Raw genomic sequence first — 18,107 nt, forward strand, 5'->3', positions numbered from 1 at the left:
GGGCCATTTGGCTCCCTGACATTTGGCTGCTGGGGCTAGGAGCTTGTGCAGACCTTCTGTCACCAGGGATTGTCCAATAACTCAGGTGTTGGGTGAAACTTGAAATTGCAAAAATGAAATGCGTGAGAGCAATAGCCACAGCATCCTGAAAGTGCCCGTGCTTGACGATCACTTACATAAAACCGTTGACCGCAGAATGGGAATAAGACACTGGTCTATTTGGCTGCCTGATTCAGACTTGGTCCAGGATCTTGTGCAGACTTAATGACGCCAGGGATTGACCAGTATGTTGAGTGAAAGTTGAAATTTTCTATTACGAGGGGCACACGTTTCTAGGTTTGCAGACGACACGAAAATAGGGAGTGTCGCTAACGATAATCAAGCAACTTCAGGGGAACATTGATAGATTGGTTGATTAGGCAGAGAAATTGCAAATGAAGTTTAATGCAGATAAAAGTTAGTTTATGCAACGACAACTAGCATGTACATAGCGGCCTTCACGCGGGCAGTGTCTCAGAGGGCTTAACAGTGGCGGAGCCTGACTCTAAGCAGGGGGGAGAGAGGAGGTGACCGTGAGCACAGTTGAAGAGGAAGGTCTTTGGTTGTGATCTAAAAAAGGGGAAGGAGGGGGTAAGGGCGGAGGGTTTGGCGGTGGGAGTTTCCAAACTTCGGGGCATAGTGGCTAAAAGCGGAACAAGGGCCAAGCAGGAGGCTAGAGCCAGCCAACCTAATCATTTTGGAAGGAAGAATAGTTATAAGAATATAATGTTGGGTGCCAAAATATAAAGTGGAAGAGTGAAGGGACTTGAGGGTTAATGTACGACTGTTTGTGGGATATTGCTGTGCGCAATTGGCTGCCGCATTCGCCCACAAATATACAGTCAATTCACTTTACAGTGCGTTCTGTGAAGCGCTTTGGGATGTCCTCCCGACGTGAAAAGCGCTATATCAAATGCAAGGATTATTAATGTACCAAAATTATTAAAAGTAGGAAGGTGGGTGAACAAAGCCATCAAACAAGCTAATGGAATCTTAGGTTTTATAAATGGGAGTATAGAATATAAAAGCAAAGACTAGACCGCAGTTAGAGTATTGTGTCCAGTATTGGTCACCCCACTATGGGAAAGACGTCAAGGCGATAGAGGGGTGCAAAGGACATTTGGTAGAATAGTTTGGCCTATGAGTAGAGACTGGAGGTAGTGGGACTTTTTCCACTGGAACAAAGCAGGTTTTTTTGGTTAAAAACCTGATCAACTGGATTAGTAAGGTAGTGTTTGCTATTTGCAGAGGAGTCTGGATATTTAAGGAGAGTGGGAGAGACAGCTGTTCGGGAACAGTTTTTTAAAAATCTTTCCTAGCACCCCAAACCTCCTCATCCTTGGTGAAAGAAAATAAAGCAAATTCCTTCCATAGGTGGTCATGACTTTTGCCCCTCTTCTCTTCATTCCCCCTTGACTTTTTCTCTTTGTTTCCTTCTCTTTTTTCCTCCCCCTCTCCTCTTTCACCCCGACCCCCCCTTTTTTTCCCCCTTTTCTTTACTCCTCTTTTTCCTTCCCCTCTTTTTTTCCTTTCCCCACTGAACTCAACCTCTGGAGTAGACAGCTTTAAATCTGAGGAGAGACAACTGCTGAGCAATGGCTTTGTGCCCAAGCTCAAATATAGAGCTGTGTGCGTTCAGGCTCCACTGGAGCTGTCATTCAATGTTGACTGAGCACAGACGATTGCCACCTTGTGGTGGTTATTTGTTTTATATTGCAGATTTAATAATAATCCTTGTGTTTGATATAGCACCTTATCATGTCGTTGAAACGTCTCAAAGCGCTTCACAGAATATATTGTAAAGTGGATTGATTGTGTATTTTGTGGGCCTGGGATCGATTCCTGGGCAGGACAAAACCTTAGGCACGTTTCTTTACTCCACACCTCTGTTTACCTAGCAATAAGTAGGAACCCGGTTATTAGTCTATTGGCGGATTACTTTCTGGGGTAATAATCCCTTTTAAAAAAAAAATGAATTTAAAAAATATTATTACAATTTTCTACATCTAGTGGTATCCCTATTAATATTATAATAATGCTTGCACTTGATATAGCACCTGTAATGATGGTTTTGGCAAATTAGTCAATCTATTTGCACATAGCAAGGACTCACAAACAGCCGTTGACGAGACAATAGCAAACAATAAAAATTACATTGCTATAGCGCTTTTCGTATATCTGGGATCTCGGTTTAACATACCATCCATCCCGACCACCTGGCTACGATGTTAACAACACTTGTCAGTTGATTTGCAAATCGTTTTCCTGGGGTAATAATGCCTCAAAGAAAAATTTGTCACTCAATCCACGAATATGTGTGGGACACTGTTGTGTGCAATTGGCTGCCGCGTTTCGCTCAGAGAATACAGTCAAACCACTTTACAATATGTTCTGTGAAGCATTTCCAGACATTATCAACCACGTGATAAGGTGCTATAAACAAATACAAGGATTATTATTAATATGAGTGGGAATAAAGGGATGAAATATTGAAGTGATTTACGTGAGACGGAGACACAAAGGTTCCTTTGCATATGTGCTTCTCCTTGTTGGGGGGGGGGGGGGGGGCTGTTAATTTTTCTACAGACTTATGGCTCTGAGGAACCACACTAAGCCTTGTACACTTTGTTCTTTCAGAGTGGAAGCCTGCGGTCAGCCTGGCTGCCATCGACTGTGCTGACTCACAGAATCGGATATTATGCAAGACATTCAAAGTGTTGTTCTATCCAACAATCAAGGTACAATGTTGGCAGATCTCCTTCAGGTTAATCACGGGAAAGTGAAAGCGAGGTGGCGGTGGGTGCTCAGGACTGCAGCACTGACGATGCCTGGACGCACTGTTACCTCAGTTGTCTGGCAACAGATGAATCGTGGCCAGTGTACCACTGAAACCGTTGTCCACGCTTTTGTCATCTTCCATCCCTACTATTCAAACGCCCTCCTCGCCGGGCTCCCCAGCTCCACTATCCACAAAATCCAACTGCTCCAAAACCCCGCCACCTGCATCCTCACCCGTACTAAATTCTGTACCCCCATCACACCAGTCCTTGCCAGCCTCCACTGACTCCCTATCACAGATTGGATTGATTTCAAGATCCTCACACTCTTTTACAAATCCCTTCATTCCCTAGCACCTTCGAGTCCACCACCCGCAACCTCCGCTCCACCATTGGCGGCCGTACTTTCAACCACTATACCCCAAAACTCTGGAACTCTCTCAGTCCCTCCGCCTTGCTCATTCCTTCCTCATCTTCAGATCACACTTAAGATCCTCCCTTCGACTTTGCCTACAATCACCTTCCCCCTCACCCAGCCTGAAGGGCACTATATAAAGGCAGTATGTTGCTGATGGACGAACATGGCTCCTATGATTCACAGGAGGTTAGGTGACTTATGCCTAGACAGTACAATGGCCTCTACATGTGTAACGTGAATTCCCTTCTCTCTTCATTCCCCTCATACCTCCATTATATGTTCAGGACCGAGAAGGATGGATGTCATTAGCAGTGATACAAATGTGTAATATTTCAAGATTAGTATTGTATGATTTCACACACTGAGTTATTTGCAGGTGAAACACTGATTAGTGACACAATTGGAGCTAAGAATGTAACAATATTTAAAAGGCAATTGGATAAGTATCTGGAGAGAAATTAAAGGCTACAGGAAAATTACAGGGAACTAGGATTAGAGTATGTAGCTCTAATGAACTCCAACGTAGACTCGATGTGAATAGCCTCCTCTTCGCTGCAACCTCTATGGAAACGAAAGTGTATAACTCTCTGTATGAAGCATTTGTCAGCCTGACTCAGTTGGTAGCACTCTTGCCTCAGAGTCAGAAAGTTGTGAATTCAAGCCCCATGTTAGGATTTTGAACTTGTATAGAGTAAGCTGACACTGCAGTACAGTACTGGGGGTGTGGTGCATTGTCGGAGATGCTTTTCCTTCAAATGGGTCTTTAACCGAGGTCCCTTCTGCCTGTTCGGTTAAAAGGTCCTGTGGCACTATTCAAAAAGAGGAGGCAAGTTTCAACTGGTGTCCTGGCCTATAAATCCCCCAGACAAATGTGATCATTCACTTCATGACTGTTTGTGGGACAGAGCGAGGATGTCCTCCTGGCAATGAGATATATAAGGATGATTATTCCAATGACTGCCCTAATTCTTTTATTTTCTCCTCAGTTCTTCAAAGCGTTTTCCAAAGAGCCCTTCCAAGGACAGCTCTTCAAAGGTTGGTTCCTTTTATCATCTATTTTATATTTACTTTCGCCCACAGAGTACACAGTCAATCCACTTTACAATGTGTTCTGTGAGGTGCTTTGAAATGTCTCAACGACATGCATTATCAAATGCAAGGATTATTATTATTATCTCCGCTATTTTGCTCATGGCTTGCTCCTGATTGGTTAAGAAGCGCTGACCGGAGGCAGGAAGTAGATCACATCTGCTCGCTCGGACACCTCGCGCGTCTCTCACAGCTCTCCCGTTGTCTCCGTCATTTTATTGGAAACTCATGGGTGCAATAACAGCCACACTGAAAGAGAGCATTCAGCTCCTTGTGGTTTTTGCCTTGAATTGTTGGACTTCTCATTGAGAGGACACCTGCGTCGGGAAGAGGGGGTGGTGGGGGTGGGGCTGGGCATTGGCCATCCCCCCTGACTCTCCCAGCCCACGCACCCTCCCAAAGCATGTCATCAGTATTGAGCTGGATTAACACAGGATATATTATCAAGTGGAGTGATTGTGTATTTTGTGGGTGAAACGCGGCAGCCAGTTGTGCACAGCAGTATCCCACAAAGAGCAACAGCAACAACAAAATTACAATTATAGGGCGCCTTTCACGTCGGGTGGATGTCCCAAGGTTCTGGACAGTCAAGGGTCACAAGTTAGTGACCAATTTTATTTGGGGGATTGTTGTCCAGGACACCATGAGGGAAACTCACTTATCTTTTCGAAGAGTGCCCCGGGATCTTTAACATCCACCTGAACAGGCAGACGGGATGGGACCTCAGTTTAACATCTCATCCAAAGAACGGCACCTCTGGCATTGCAACAGCACCCCCCCCCACCCACCCCCCAGCGCTGCATTGGAGTATCAACTCAGACAGTTGCAGCTTAGCTTAGAGTGTGTATTTGGTTGTGGCCTGGCTGTTAACTGGTGAGCTGAATCCTGCCTGTTCCTTGAATCCCTACAGAGATCAGCAATGACAAGATGCAACTCAGACGCAACATCATCAGGCTGATGGAGACACACAAAGGGGACGTGTGGCCGCCCGCCTGCCCACCGCTGGAACCCGCCAGGTAACCGGGCTCCCAGGCTCCGGCCGGCCGGTCACACCATCACTGTCAACTCTGCTCACTTGCTCACCCTATCTCATTCTGTACCCTCTTGCTTGCTCATTCGCACACGCACACATTCACTCACCCACACGCACTCGTGCGCGTGCATTATGGCACATGCATTCACTCGCACGCGATCACACATACCACACACGCTCTCTCTCACGCATGGACATGATCACGCACACGTGCTCATACTCACCATTGCACCGGCTCACACACACTCATGCTCGCATATGCATCCATTCACACAAACATGTACTTGCTCCTGCACGCACTGTAATCTCTCTCTCTCTTTGAGTAATCTCTTGTCTTTTAGATTGAGTTGCTGAATGAATTTTTAATGGACTGCTGGACATAAATTTTCAAAGTGACTGCCGCTGTCCGAGGCAGGTCTGTGGCTCACCAAACAGTGCGATATGTTGTGTGGGGATTGTGCCACAGCTGAACAGACAGGCCCTTAGTCAGGATATGGACTGAGAGGGAACAACCACAGGCAAAAATGCATGTTAGTCAGCACAAGTGCCACTGGTGTTAAACACGATACAAACCCTGTTTTTTTAAGAAAGCAATCTGAAAGGTTTTTGATTTTTCCAAACTATGTCTATTTTCGTCGACAAATTTCAGATTATCGGACATCGCCGATTGCCTGACGATGGGAGAATTTGAGACTATTTTGGAAATGGTGCCCTCCTTGTGACGGAAAATGCTATGCATTCCGGTGTTGAAAGAGTTAAGCAATCTATCACCTTGTTAGGAACAAGAGAATGCTTTTAGCAAATGTCCTGCAGAGCAGTGAGGCTCCTGACCTGTAATTTGTTAAGAGGACGTATTATTCTCTGTCAGCTCCCAAACCTGAGCTCCTGGCGGAGTGAGCTCAGTGCTGAGGTTCCAGACATCATTCAGTGGTTGAGGTATACAGCATTGAGCTGCTTACCCCCACAGTGCTGGCTCTGCCCTCTGTCACCCATGTAAACCTGATATCATGCCCAAGTAACGCTCAGGACATGAGCTCCAGTTCATGAACCCCTTGTGTAGGATAACCTCTCTGAGTGCTTAAAAATCGAAAGGACGAGGAGGAGGGATAAGGAGGGGCATTCAAAATTCCAGAAGGATAGTTAGGAGCAGAATAGCTGAAGGCTCGGTCACCGATGATGGGGTGGATGGGCAGGGGACTCGAAGCAGACCCGATTTAGCCAAGTCCGGGGGATGGGAGGGCAAGCAGTAGAGGGGGATAAGAGATTAAAGAGCTGGGGGGTGCTAGGGAGTGAAGGGATTAATAGGTGAAAGAGGACTTGATTTTGACAGCTCTTGTTAGTTTTATTGCCCCCATTACATTTTTCAGCTCAGGTGAAATAGCAGTGCCAACTTTTGAAGACCTTCCATATAATCACAATCCCTCATCCCGGGTATTATCTGAGTGAACCTTGGCTGTATCCTCTCTCTCCATGGGTGTCTTGTCTGTTCTATAACAGGGTGCCCAAAATTGGACACTTGCAACTTGACATACCTTCAGTGGTAAGCAATGTGGGTCCAGCCGGTTAAACTCCAGCAGTTACCTCAACACACACTCTGTGGTCCCCAATCCTTGGCTTTTACCAGTTTATGCCTAATACTCTCTGGGATTAACTAAGAAAGGTGCATCCCACCGAGGAGAGAGTGTGCATTCCATTCCAGACAGGGGAATTTCCATGTGTAGAGTGTGGTTTGGATACTCTTAAGCATGGTGTGGGATTTCCAGATGTGTTAGACCAAACTGAAACACAATGACTGTGGCCCTGGGGCCACGATAGCAGAGAAAGAATCAAATCAGGGAGACTATTGGGTGTCACACTGCACCAGGGAGAGTGTTCCTGTGGAGATGCTTAACTTAACCTTCACTCTAATGGTGGGAGCAAGGATTTGCTTATCACAGAACATTTTGAACGGGGTTGCATTTGTGGCTGGGGGGAGGGGGGAAGGGGGGAATTGCAGGTGAAAATAAGTCAAAATGGCAGCAAGGTCCAGGGAGAGGTGATTTGGGTGCGAAACCTGCCCCAGGTCAGTGGACAGTGTGTTGTCGCAGTGTCCTAGTGATGTATGGGAACACGAGTCGAAGGTCAGAGCTGTAGCACTCTGAAAGCGTGCAGCGTCTGTCTGGCTTTCAAGGTGTTAAATGGCTTTTCCAGAGGAGGAAGCAGAGGTTGATGTTTTAATAAATGGAGTCCGACCCCTGGGGGTCAAAGATCACCGGCGTGGCAGAGAGGGGAATCCATCTTGTGGCTGCAGTCTGCCTTGACAGGCAGCTGTGCTGCAAATCCATGGCAACCCAGCGATCCAAGGGTTTGGTTTTCCACTGTTTTAGTGCCAGTCTATCTTGCAATGCGGTTACGACAACCACTTGCATTTATATAGAGCTCCTCACTCAGGGCAGTGTCCTGGAGCGCTTACCTGGAACTCAAATGTTTTTCAAGATAGCTGACCCTAATCCTGATAATATTTAATCAAGTCATCTTGGCGTGAGAGCATCTGAATAATGGGCCTGTACATTTCATTTGGAAATATTATGCGTGTGTGTGTGGGGGGGGGGGAGGAGGAATCTCACTCGTGCAATAAGGTTGCTCTTCCAAGTCTAGCCTTAAAATCAATGGTTAGCACAGATAGTAGTGGTAATAATAATAATAATAAAGTGGATTTTGTGGGCAAAACAAGGCAGCCAGTTGCACACAGCAGTGTCCCACAAACTGTCATGGATTGAGTGACCACATTTTTGTTTTGAGGGATTATTAGCCCCGGAAAGCGATCTGTCAATTGACTAACAACTGGGTTCCTACTTAATCCTAGGTAAGCCGGAGGAAGGAAATTTATCTAATAATAATAATAAACTTTGCATTTGATATAGCACCTTCTCATGTTGTTCAGACACTTCAAAGTGCTTCACCGAATGTATTGTAAAGTGATTTGCCTATGTATTTTGTGGGGAAATGCCTAAATTTTTTTTTACTAAGGTTTTGCCCCGCCCAGGATTCAAACCTAGGTCCTCTCGCTTGTGAGACAAGAGCGCTAACCACTACGCTACGGGACTCCACACTTTGTTGAATGCTTTGTTTTAACCTGCAGGATAGCAGAGATAACACGCTTCTTTGACACCAACGATGTTCAGTACCTAGCACTGATCTTTGAGGAGGAAGACTCCTTCCTGGGCAGAGAGGTGAGTTTGCTTCTTGTAATAAATAAACGTGAAGTTCTTAAAAACCCATTCCCACCTTACGTAATAATAATCCTTGTATTTGACAGAGCGCCTTATCACATTGTTGAAATGTCTCAAAGCGCTTCACAGAACATATTGTAAAGTGGATTGACTGTATTTTGTCTTGGAACGCTGCACAGTGGCGGAATTAGACATCGTTATAAGCCCACCTTGCCCCAACATTTCAGGATATTACAAAAATCCATTTCAAAATGTAATGGAGCCTCCGAGCACTTGACTTTTTTTTTATACTGTTGGGTTGAGGAAGCCTCTTGTGGTGGTAGGGTTGTGCGTTGTGTGTGCTGTAATAATAGACGGTTTCCTGTATGAAGGGCGCTGCAGAGCTGTGAGCTGTTGGTGTTGTGTCCCCAGGTGACGCTGGACATGCTGCAGTATGAGAACATCGCCGTGCGCAGAGTGCTGAGGAGTGAGGAAAGCCTCGTCACCAAGTTTGGCGTCCACACCTTCCCCTCCTGCTATCTGTATACCCCCAATGACACCTTCGCCGAGGTCACTGTGTATGTACAACTCTGTGATAAGTACATTGCATATCTGAGCGCTTGCGTGTGTATGTGTGTGTATATATATATGTGTGTGTGTTAGTGTGTGCATGTGTATGTGCGCGTGTATGCACGCGTGTTTGTTATGCATGTGATTGCATTTATGTGTTGTGCATACACATGCATGTACCTTTCAGCTCCTTGTGACAGCCTTCCAGCATGAAAGGCGCTATATAAATCTAATCGTGTGTATGTGTGCGCATGTATGTGCATGAGTGCGTGTGTGGAGACCCTAAAGCTTCAAACAAACACAGCTTGTGAATCTATGATTTCCTCAAATTCAGGCTTAATCTGGAAGCCAGTTTACCACAGCTTCTTTAAAAAGAAACCCACTTAATTTTTTCCAATCGACCTCGCAGCTCCGGCTATGTGGAATTTGGGACGTCTGCAGTGTAACTGCATCAGTGTAGGAAGGCCTGCAGAGGGCTCTGCTGGGCTTCCTACACAGCTCGAGAGTCGAACTCCACACATTCTCAGCCAGAAATTCTCCGAATTAATTTTTCCCATCCCTCCCCCCCCACCCCCTCCCTGTGGGATATGAGGGGGTGCGGGTAGAGGGGCTGAGGTGGAAGAAGTAGGCCTCTGAGATGATGATGATAATACTTGCATTTGATATTGCGCCTTATCACATCGTTGAGACGTCTCAAAGTGTTTCACACAATATATTGTAAAGTGGCTTAAGTGTATTTTGTGGGTGAAACGCGGCATCCAATTGCGCACAGCGGTGTCCCACAAACGGTCATGGAATGAGCAATCAAATTATTTTTATTCTTTTAAAGATTGTTACCCCTGGAAAAGCGATCCACCAATCGACTAACAAACAGGTTCCGTTTTAATGCTAGGTAAAATGGAGGTGTGTGGAGTAAGGAAACTTGTGTAAGGTCTCGCCCCGCCCGGGAATCGATTCTGCGTCCTCTCGCTTGCGAGGCGAGCGCGCTAACCGCTACACCATACGACGCTGAACAGGCCTGAAGGAGTTAATTGCGCTCTGCGGGAGCAGGCAGCAAGTGTGAGGTCTTTTGGCCTTGTGCGGGGGCAAGAAACTCCCAACTGTTGCATGAAAACAATGGTATTTTTCCATCTGGCTGAGCACAGGCTCGCATGCGATCGGCCATTTAAATAATAAGCAGATGGCAAGCTGGCTGGCTGGCTGGCTGATTAATGTGACCGAGCTTTGCAATAGCACAATACCAGGAGGGAGGCGGGGAGAAAGGCAGGAGGGTGGGAGGGAGGGTGGATGGTGGGCATTGCCTTGCGTTGGGTGAATGGACCTTGCCAGCCAGGATATCATCAGAGCCTGAGAGACAGCTGTGAGAAGGAGCTGGAGTCAAGTGCAAGCCTGTCGCAGGCTACAGCCTCCCTCCCCTCTGTCTCTCCCGTGACAGACGCGGGGGATAATTGGATGGTACTGATGGCATTATCAAAGTGCCAGGCTTTCTTCAGAGCTAGTGGAGGGGAAAATTATTCGTGATAAAGTCTGATGCCTCCATCTGTTCACGGTTAAACAGAGATGTGTAGTTTGAACGCGTGTCTTCCTTAAGAGAGGGATAGAGAGCAGCGAGATAGGGTTGGCAAGGTCACAGACAACTGACAAACGGCATGTTTAGCCAATCCCTCTTCCGACAACTTGTTCACCTCTCTCTCTCAAGTTTCAGACCACCCAGATCTCGCCGTCCTCTCTCTTTCGTTCTTCCTCTTGCTTTCATTTTCTGTTCAGTCAATTTGCATGTATTGCCCTTTCTCACCCTTTTTGTCGCTTGCTTTCTCTCCGTCTTATTGTGTGTGTGAGTGTGTATGTGTGTGTGTCTCTCTCTCTCTCTATTCCTCTCTGTATGTCTCATTCTGTTTCCTTTTGTCTTTCTCCATTGCTCTTCTCTATCTCTCTGTTTACGTCTGTCTTTTTTTGCTCTCTGTCTCTTTCTATATCTCGGTTCCTCTTTCTGTATCTCTCCATCTCGTGGAGTCCTGTAGTGTATTGGCTTGAACACTCGCCTCACAAGTGAGAGGACCCAGGTTCGATTCCCAGGCAGGGCAAAACCTTCAGCAAGTTTCCTTACTCCACTCGCCTCTGTTTACCTAGCAGTAAATAGGAATACTGTTAATCAATGGGCGGATTGCTTTCTGGGGTTAATAATCTCTTCAAAATAATACTACTAACAATAATTTGGTCACTCAATCCACAACTGTTTATGGGTGTGCGTAATTGGCTGTTGTGTTTCGTCCACAAAATATGCACACAATTCACTTTACAGTGTCCTTGAAGCGCTTTGAGATGTCTCAACGGCATGATAAGGCGCTATATCAAATACAAGGATTATTATTACTATCTCTCTCATTTCTCTTTCTATCACTGTGTCTTTCCTGCTCTCTCTCTCTCTCTCTCTCTCTCTCTGTGCTGAGGCTTGTGGAGCTTAATGGGGCATTTTGCAAGTGGATGTAGGCACATCATGGTACAGGGTGGCCCAGATTCACACTGAAAGCTCCCTTTGCCGCATTGAGTAAGATACTAATAATAATCCTTGCATTTGATATAGCGCCCAATCACGTCATTGAGATGTCTCGAAGCACTTCGCAGAATATGTTGTAGAGTGGATTGAGTGTGTAGTTTGTGGGCGAAACACGGCAGCCAATGCCGTGCAGCAGTGTCCCAGAAACAGATGCACCCACCAACCAACCCTCCGACGGAAGATGGAAATGATGGGTTGTCCCGGGTGGATGGAGACTGAAGGAGGTGCTTTCTTTGAAGGTCAGGGGAAATAATCCACACTTTGTGTTCTCCTCCGCAGTCGACTTAAAACTCGCATTTTCTACACATATTACCTGCGGCAGCTGGGCGGAGTGACACGTGGTGCCTACAAGCTGACAGTTCAGGATGCTGCAGCCGCTGGCACCATGAAACCCTGGCGAAACTTTGACAGGTTAGTAATGTGCAATAACAACAGCAGCAGCAGAAAATTAATAGCGCCTTTCACGTCAGGAGGACATTCCCAATAACCACATGTGTTCCTTCCAGAACAGTTATTGTTTTGGCTTTTTTCATCCTTCTCCCATCAACCGGGCAGCCTTACAACAGCCATGTTCTGGGGATGGTACCTGAACTGTGCACTTTTTTGATGGTGGTGGGGAAGAGAGAGATCAACATGAACATCAGTGTAATTGTCAGTGGTACCAAAGCTGCACTACCTGTTCCGTACCACTAGAGAGAGCAGTGTCAGACGCAGCTTTTCCTGTTTTTCCTGTTTGCTCTGATTCCCAGAGTTTTTTTGTTTTTTTGCGGAAACTCATCACCGTGCTGAAGAATATCCAACCCAGAATGAGAGTTCAGCATCTCATACAAGCAAAGCAGGAGCTAACTTATCTCCCTGACAGGTGATGCTTTCCTTCAGGTGTCAGCCTGGCTCAGTTAGTTACACTCTTGCCCCTGAATCAGGAGGGTGTGGGTTTAAACCCAACATCAACACTCTGCGCCCACAGGTTAGGCTGACACTCTAATGCAGTGCTGGGAGAGAAAAGGGAGTTTCTCTCTCCCGGTGTCCTGGCCAACAATCCCCCAGATAAAAATTGGTCACTCACTCCATGGCTATTTGTGGGACATCGCTATATGCCACTTGGCTGCTGAGTTCACATCCAAGAAACACTGTCGCTACACTGTTCAGTTAATCCTGTAAAGCTCTTTGAGAAGTTTTGATGTTGGGATGTATGTGTGACAGTGTTGCGGGAGCTTTAACCTATACCCGTTCCTGTGCTGTGTATCCTTGTCTCCTTAAGACTTTCCTCTTCGACCGTGCCTATGATCACTTCCCCCGGTTTGGCGTCAGGCTCTCCCACTGTTAAGCGCTCTGAGATGCTACCCTGCGTGAAAGGGCGCAGTATTAATGCAAGATTTTCTTGGATCTGAGATGTTCCACTCTGACTTGTTGCCTCTTTTCTGCCCGCAGTTCCAAGGTGTACATGGCTGACCTGGAGTCTGCACTGCAATACTCATTGAAGGTGGAAGTAGGAATGCACACACGCCTGGCTGGAGACTCCCTCGCTGCTCTGAATCACTATATTAATATGCTTGTTAAGGTTAGTCCTGCGGCTCTGAGCGTTCAGCTTATTGCGGTTCATCTCATTATCAGCGGCCACGCCTTCACTCACTGTACTCTGAATCTATGGAACTCCCTGCCTCCACCTTGCATTTGATACAGCGCCCTATCATGTCATTAAAATGTCTCGAAGGGTTTCACAGATATACTGTAAAGTGGAGTGACTGTGTATTTTTGGGCGAAACACAGTAGCCAGTTGTGCACAGCAGTGTCTCACAAACAGCCATGGAGTAAATGACCAATTTTATTTGGGGGATTGTTGTCCAAGACACCAGGAGAAACTCCCTTCTCTCTTTTGAATAGTGCCATGGAATCTTTAACAACAGCCTGAACAAGGAGGCAAGACCTCAGTTTAACATTTCATCAGAAGGACGGCATCTCTGGCAGTGCAACAACCCCCCCCCCCAACCACCCACACTGCATCAGAGTGTCAGCTTCAGACTATATGATTCCAAGTGCCGATGTGGGACTTAGACCCACAACCTTCTGACTTGAAAGCGAGAGTGTTACCACTGTGACATGCTGACATTAATAGGTGTTTAAGATGGGATTTAAAGACGGATAGAGAGGGGTGCGATGGGGGTGGGGATGGGAGAGGGGGTGGGGTAGAGGCAGAGTATTCCATAGCAGCTGAAGGCTCAGCCACAGAGAAACACATTTGCTGTTATTTGCATCTAGGGCTGTGGGGTTCCTCACTGTGTAAGTGGCTGGAGCTCCTTAATAATTACTAATAATAGTAAGGTTTACTCGGTGTGGGCTGTTCATCAATGCTAGGGAGTCGTTTATTCACCAGTGTAAGGTAAGGGCTGAATAAAGCTGGCTTATGCCTAGACTTACTATTCCCCCCAACCTGACCCTTGTAATTCTGCTGCTAACACTGTGCTCCCAGGTGCATAAAAGTAATAATCTTTGCAGTTGAGACGTCTCAAAGTACTTAACAGAATACATTGTAAAATGTATTTTGTGGACTAAACATTCCTGCGACATTGATCTTTTCGCACACCATTAGTATTTGTTTTGGTGTGGTGGAAATAATTAAGAAAGCAGTTTGTCAATGAACTATTGTACCTCTTAATTTCTATGTCTCAGTGATAATATTTGGGAATGAACCGTTAAACGATCGAGCATAACACCATTTACCGGCAATTTTCAGCCACTGAAAAAAGCCGGTAAATGCCGGTACTGATGTTGTAATTACACTTAGCCCAAAATTCCACCTTGCCAGATCGAATCCCCCCCCCCCCCCCACGCCCATTGGTCCAGCTAGTGACCAGGATTTTAGTGTATTTTTAACTGTAGAAAATCTTATAAATTCAGTCTTGATTTAGAAGCTTTAATTTTCAAGGACTGCTTCAAGAAAACCTGGCTGTAAATTATTGCTCACCTCGTATGGGATGGGAGTTAGCCCCACACCGGGATCCCAAATCCTATTAAAGTGTTTCCACTAACAAGCCACTGACTGACTCCAACACAAGCTGCTGTGTAGCTTGACAGAAAGCGTCTGTATTTAAAGGTTTACTAATCTGTTTCCCCCCCCCGTGTATGTTTGTGTGTGTGTCTGTGTGTGTATTTATATATGTGTGTATGAATGTATATTTCTGTGTATGTACGAATGTATATTTCTGCGTATGCATATATTTGTGTATGTATGAATATATTTATGTGTGTGTTTATGATATATATTTCTGTGTATATGTCTGTGTTTGTATGGTTGTGTGTGTATGTATATTTCTGTGTGTATGTATGCATTTTTGTTTGTATATTTGTGTGTGTGTATCTATAATTCTGTGTATGTGTGTTTGTATACTGTATTTGTGTGTGGATGTGTTTACGCACTTCAAGAGACTGAGCTGTTTCTCTCCCTGCACTGATACTAATTGAATTTTAGTTTGAAGTTATTGAACAGAAGTAGATTTTCTAAGTCCTTGGAGGGCAGGACTGCTGGATTGAAGCAGACATGATTTTATCTCGGCTAGGAGCTGGGGAGTTGAGTGTTTAACATGTTCACCATCGGAATACAAATTGGAAACTACAAACAGGTTGGAGATGAGCACTGGATATGCGGAAACATAAAGGCTTTTTAAAGGAAATCTATAGCTCCTGTTCCACCCCTTCCCTCGGGATGCTATTTACTGAGTTACTGCTAGTTTGCCTGCCTGTCTTTGGATACTCTCATTCTTGTCAGTTTCTTAAAGGCAGCCTCATCACCCAGGGACAATATTGTTTTTTTTTCAGTCTCTCAGGATCTCTTGATCGATGCACAGCCCACCTCAGCCTGTGGAATGTTCCACCGCCTGCCCCCTCCCTCTTCACCCAGCCCCCGTCAGCAGAGAATGGGAAATGTTTTTGTTCACTGTTTAGTATTGGATGGTCAGCCTGGCTCAGTCAGTGGCACTCTCACCTTTGGGTCTGAAGATTTTGGGTTCATTCATGCCTATGCAGGGACTTGGAGCTCACAATCCATTTCAGTCCTGGGTGGAAGTTGGAGAGCAGTCTTGCAGATAAGGTGTTAAACCAAGGACCCGTCTGCCTCTTTTGACTGTCACTGAAGATCCCATGACCTAAAGATCCCTTGACCGTAAACTTCCAGATACGTCCCCCTCACGATGGTTTATGGGACCTTGCTTTGTGCAAATTGGCTGCCATGTTGGTGTACAGAAAGCACAGTCACTACACGTGACAGTTCCCTGCAAGGGGCTTTGAGACATTTCAGAGTTATAGATTCCATATCAAATGCAAGGACAGTAATTTGTGTGGTCTAATCTCATGGGTTTTATCCTTAAAACCATTAAATTGAAGATCATTTAGTATTAATTAATAATTATTTATTGTGAGAAAGCCTTCAGTCTTCATTTGGAAGCAGGTTGTTAGCGGCTCTTACAAAGAAGCAGCTTCCAAATTGAGACGGAATTGCAGAATTTTCCACAGTTCTGGACTGTCTCAAATTTCTAGTCAGAGATCTTAAGACTAAGAACTTAAAGTTCCTAACTTTGAAACAGCAGTAACATAGGTTCTTAGGAAACCAAAGACCTATCGCTCAAGGCATTTTAGAATGAAGTTTGTGCAGCTAAAATGACCTAAATCAGCGGACATCTGGGGTGGAATCAGACTCTGAGATGTGATCTTTGGAGTCCCATAGCGGAGTGGTTAGTGTGCTCGCCTCACAAGCGAGAAAGCCGGGGGGGGTAATAATCCCTCAAAAAAAAATTGTTCACTCAATCCACGACTGTTTGTGGGACACTGATGTGGGCAATTGGCTGCCATGTTTCACCCACAAAATACACAGTCAATCCACTTGACAATATATTCAATATACTCCACAAAGTGATACAGCATTATATAAGGATTATTATTCTTATTATCCATGCTAACTCTCTCTCTTTGCTTCTCTTTCTCTAGCTGTTTCCTGGCCGTCCTATCGTGATTAATTTGTTGCAGGGCGTGCAGGCTTGGCTGGCTGATACTCGCTCTACAAAACACTTTGCTGGCTTATCAGAGGTGCTGGACAACACAATAGGGGTAAGGTACACGCTGAAGGAATGGCCCAGTAAACCTTGCCCCTCGCTCTCACAGTGCGCCCACCACACATATCCGCTGTAGAATCGTAGAAAGTTGCACCCCAGAAGGAAGACATTCGGCCCATCGGGTCTGTACCAGCTCTCATAGGCAAGGTATTCATTCAATCTCAACCACTTGCCTTCTCCCCTTACCTCTATAGTGGATTGTGGATGATTTGAGCTGTGTAGCCACGGTCACTAGGCAGAAGATAGAACATTCAGTGTCTCAGTGATGCTCTTGTTCACGTACATTACACACTCGGTGAAAGGAATCCCCTCACTCAGTCCACCACTCTGCATCTCCTCCTCGTCTTCCTGTCAGCAGCATTGTATCCGTGGCTTTCTTGAATATATCTTTCCTTTCTTTGTTCTCCAGCTGCAAAGGGCTGCGCTGCCGATCGGGGGGAACTGGGCGGCCTGTCAGGGAAGCCGACCTCAGTTCCGACAATACCCCTGCTCGCTCTGGATCCTCTTCCATGTTTTGTCTGTGCAAGCGGCAAATTACAACGAATCCGCAGCAGCACGAGGTAAAGTCTTAAACTCGTTATTGTTAACGGCCAACCTTTACATTTGATATAGCGCCTAAAATAATGATAATAATCCTTGCGTTTGATAAAGCGCCTTATCACGACTTCGAGACCACTCAAAGGGTTTCACAGGATACACTGTAAAGTGAATCGATTGTATATTATGTGGGCGAAAACATATAACATCAAAGCATTTCTCAAAGTACTGTTCTTCACCGTTATGAGTGTTCAGTGTGTAAGTAAATGCAGCAGCCAGTTTGCATGCAGCAATGGCTGATAATAGCCAGGATGTGATTGAACAATTTAACTAAAGCATTTTGGCCATGACACCAGGAGAAACTGCCTTCTCGTTTCCATTAACACCAAGTGTTCTTCCCCACTCCTCACCATCCCTGTCTGCAATGGAGAGTCAGCCCGGACTGTAAGCCCAAGCACTGACATGGGGCTTGAATCCACAACCTTCCATCTCCGGGGCAAGAGCCTTACCAATTAAGCCACCTGTCTTAAGTCGTGTCACACTCTGTATGAGAGTTAATCCATGACTTCAGGCTACAATGTGACCAGCCGGGCAGTGCTCTTGAGCTCCCATCTGTGTAGCAGCTTAATTGGAACAGCCGCTCTGAGCTGAGAAGACTGGGGAAAGTGTAAAAGACAAAGTTGTATTCAGAGAGTGAAGTTTTCGGGAGGACAATTTCTGTTTCTCAGTAGAATTTTGCTTTTTTTTGTGGGTGGGGAGGTGCAGAATACACAATACATTCCTGTGTTTAT

The 18,107-nt window shown here is 45.7% G+C and overlaps 1 protein-coding gene across 2 annotated transcripts in view; it reads left to right on the forward strand.

Annotated features, from left to right (window-relative positions):
* Positions 1-18,107, forward strand: part of lhx4 (LIM homeobox 4) — a 93,833-nt gene that overhangs the window by 13,131 nt on the left and 62,595 nt on the right. Inside the window, exons 2-10 of one of the 2 annotated variants that reach the window (XM_042335206.1) lie at positions 2,677-2,777; positions 4,221-4,269; positions 5,234-5,339; positions 8,478-8,568; positions 8,980-9,125; positions 11,954-12,085; positions 13,106-13,235; positions 16,655-16,774; positions 17,189-17,326. In XM_042335206.1, coding sequence (XP_042191140.1) covers positions 2,677-2,777; positions 4,221-4,269; positions 5,234-5,339; positions 8,478-8,568; positions 8,980-9,125; positions 11,954-12,085; positions 13,106-13,235; positions 16,655-16,774; positions 17,189-17,326 — 1,013 coding nt within the window. Of the gene's footprint in view, positions 1-2,676; positions 2,778-4,220; positions 4,270-5,233; positions 5,340-8,477; positions 8,569-8,979; positions 9,126-11,953; positions 12,086-13,105; positions 13,236-16,654; positions 16,775-17,188; positions 17,340-18,107 lie in introns of both variants that reach the window. The other variant, XM_042335207.1, reaches the window with a different exon arrangement.

The sequence above is a fragment of the Callorhinchus milii genome, unplaced genomic scaffold (genome assembly GCF_018977255.1).
Source record: "Callorhinchus milii isolate IMCB2004 unplaced genomic scaffold, IMCB_Cmil_1.0 Scaffold5, whole genome shotgun sequence".
Lineage (NCBI taxonomy): Eukaryota > Metazoa > Chordata > Chondrichthyes > Chimaeriformes > Callorhinchidae > Callorhinchus > Callorhinchus milii.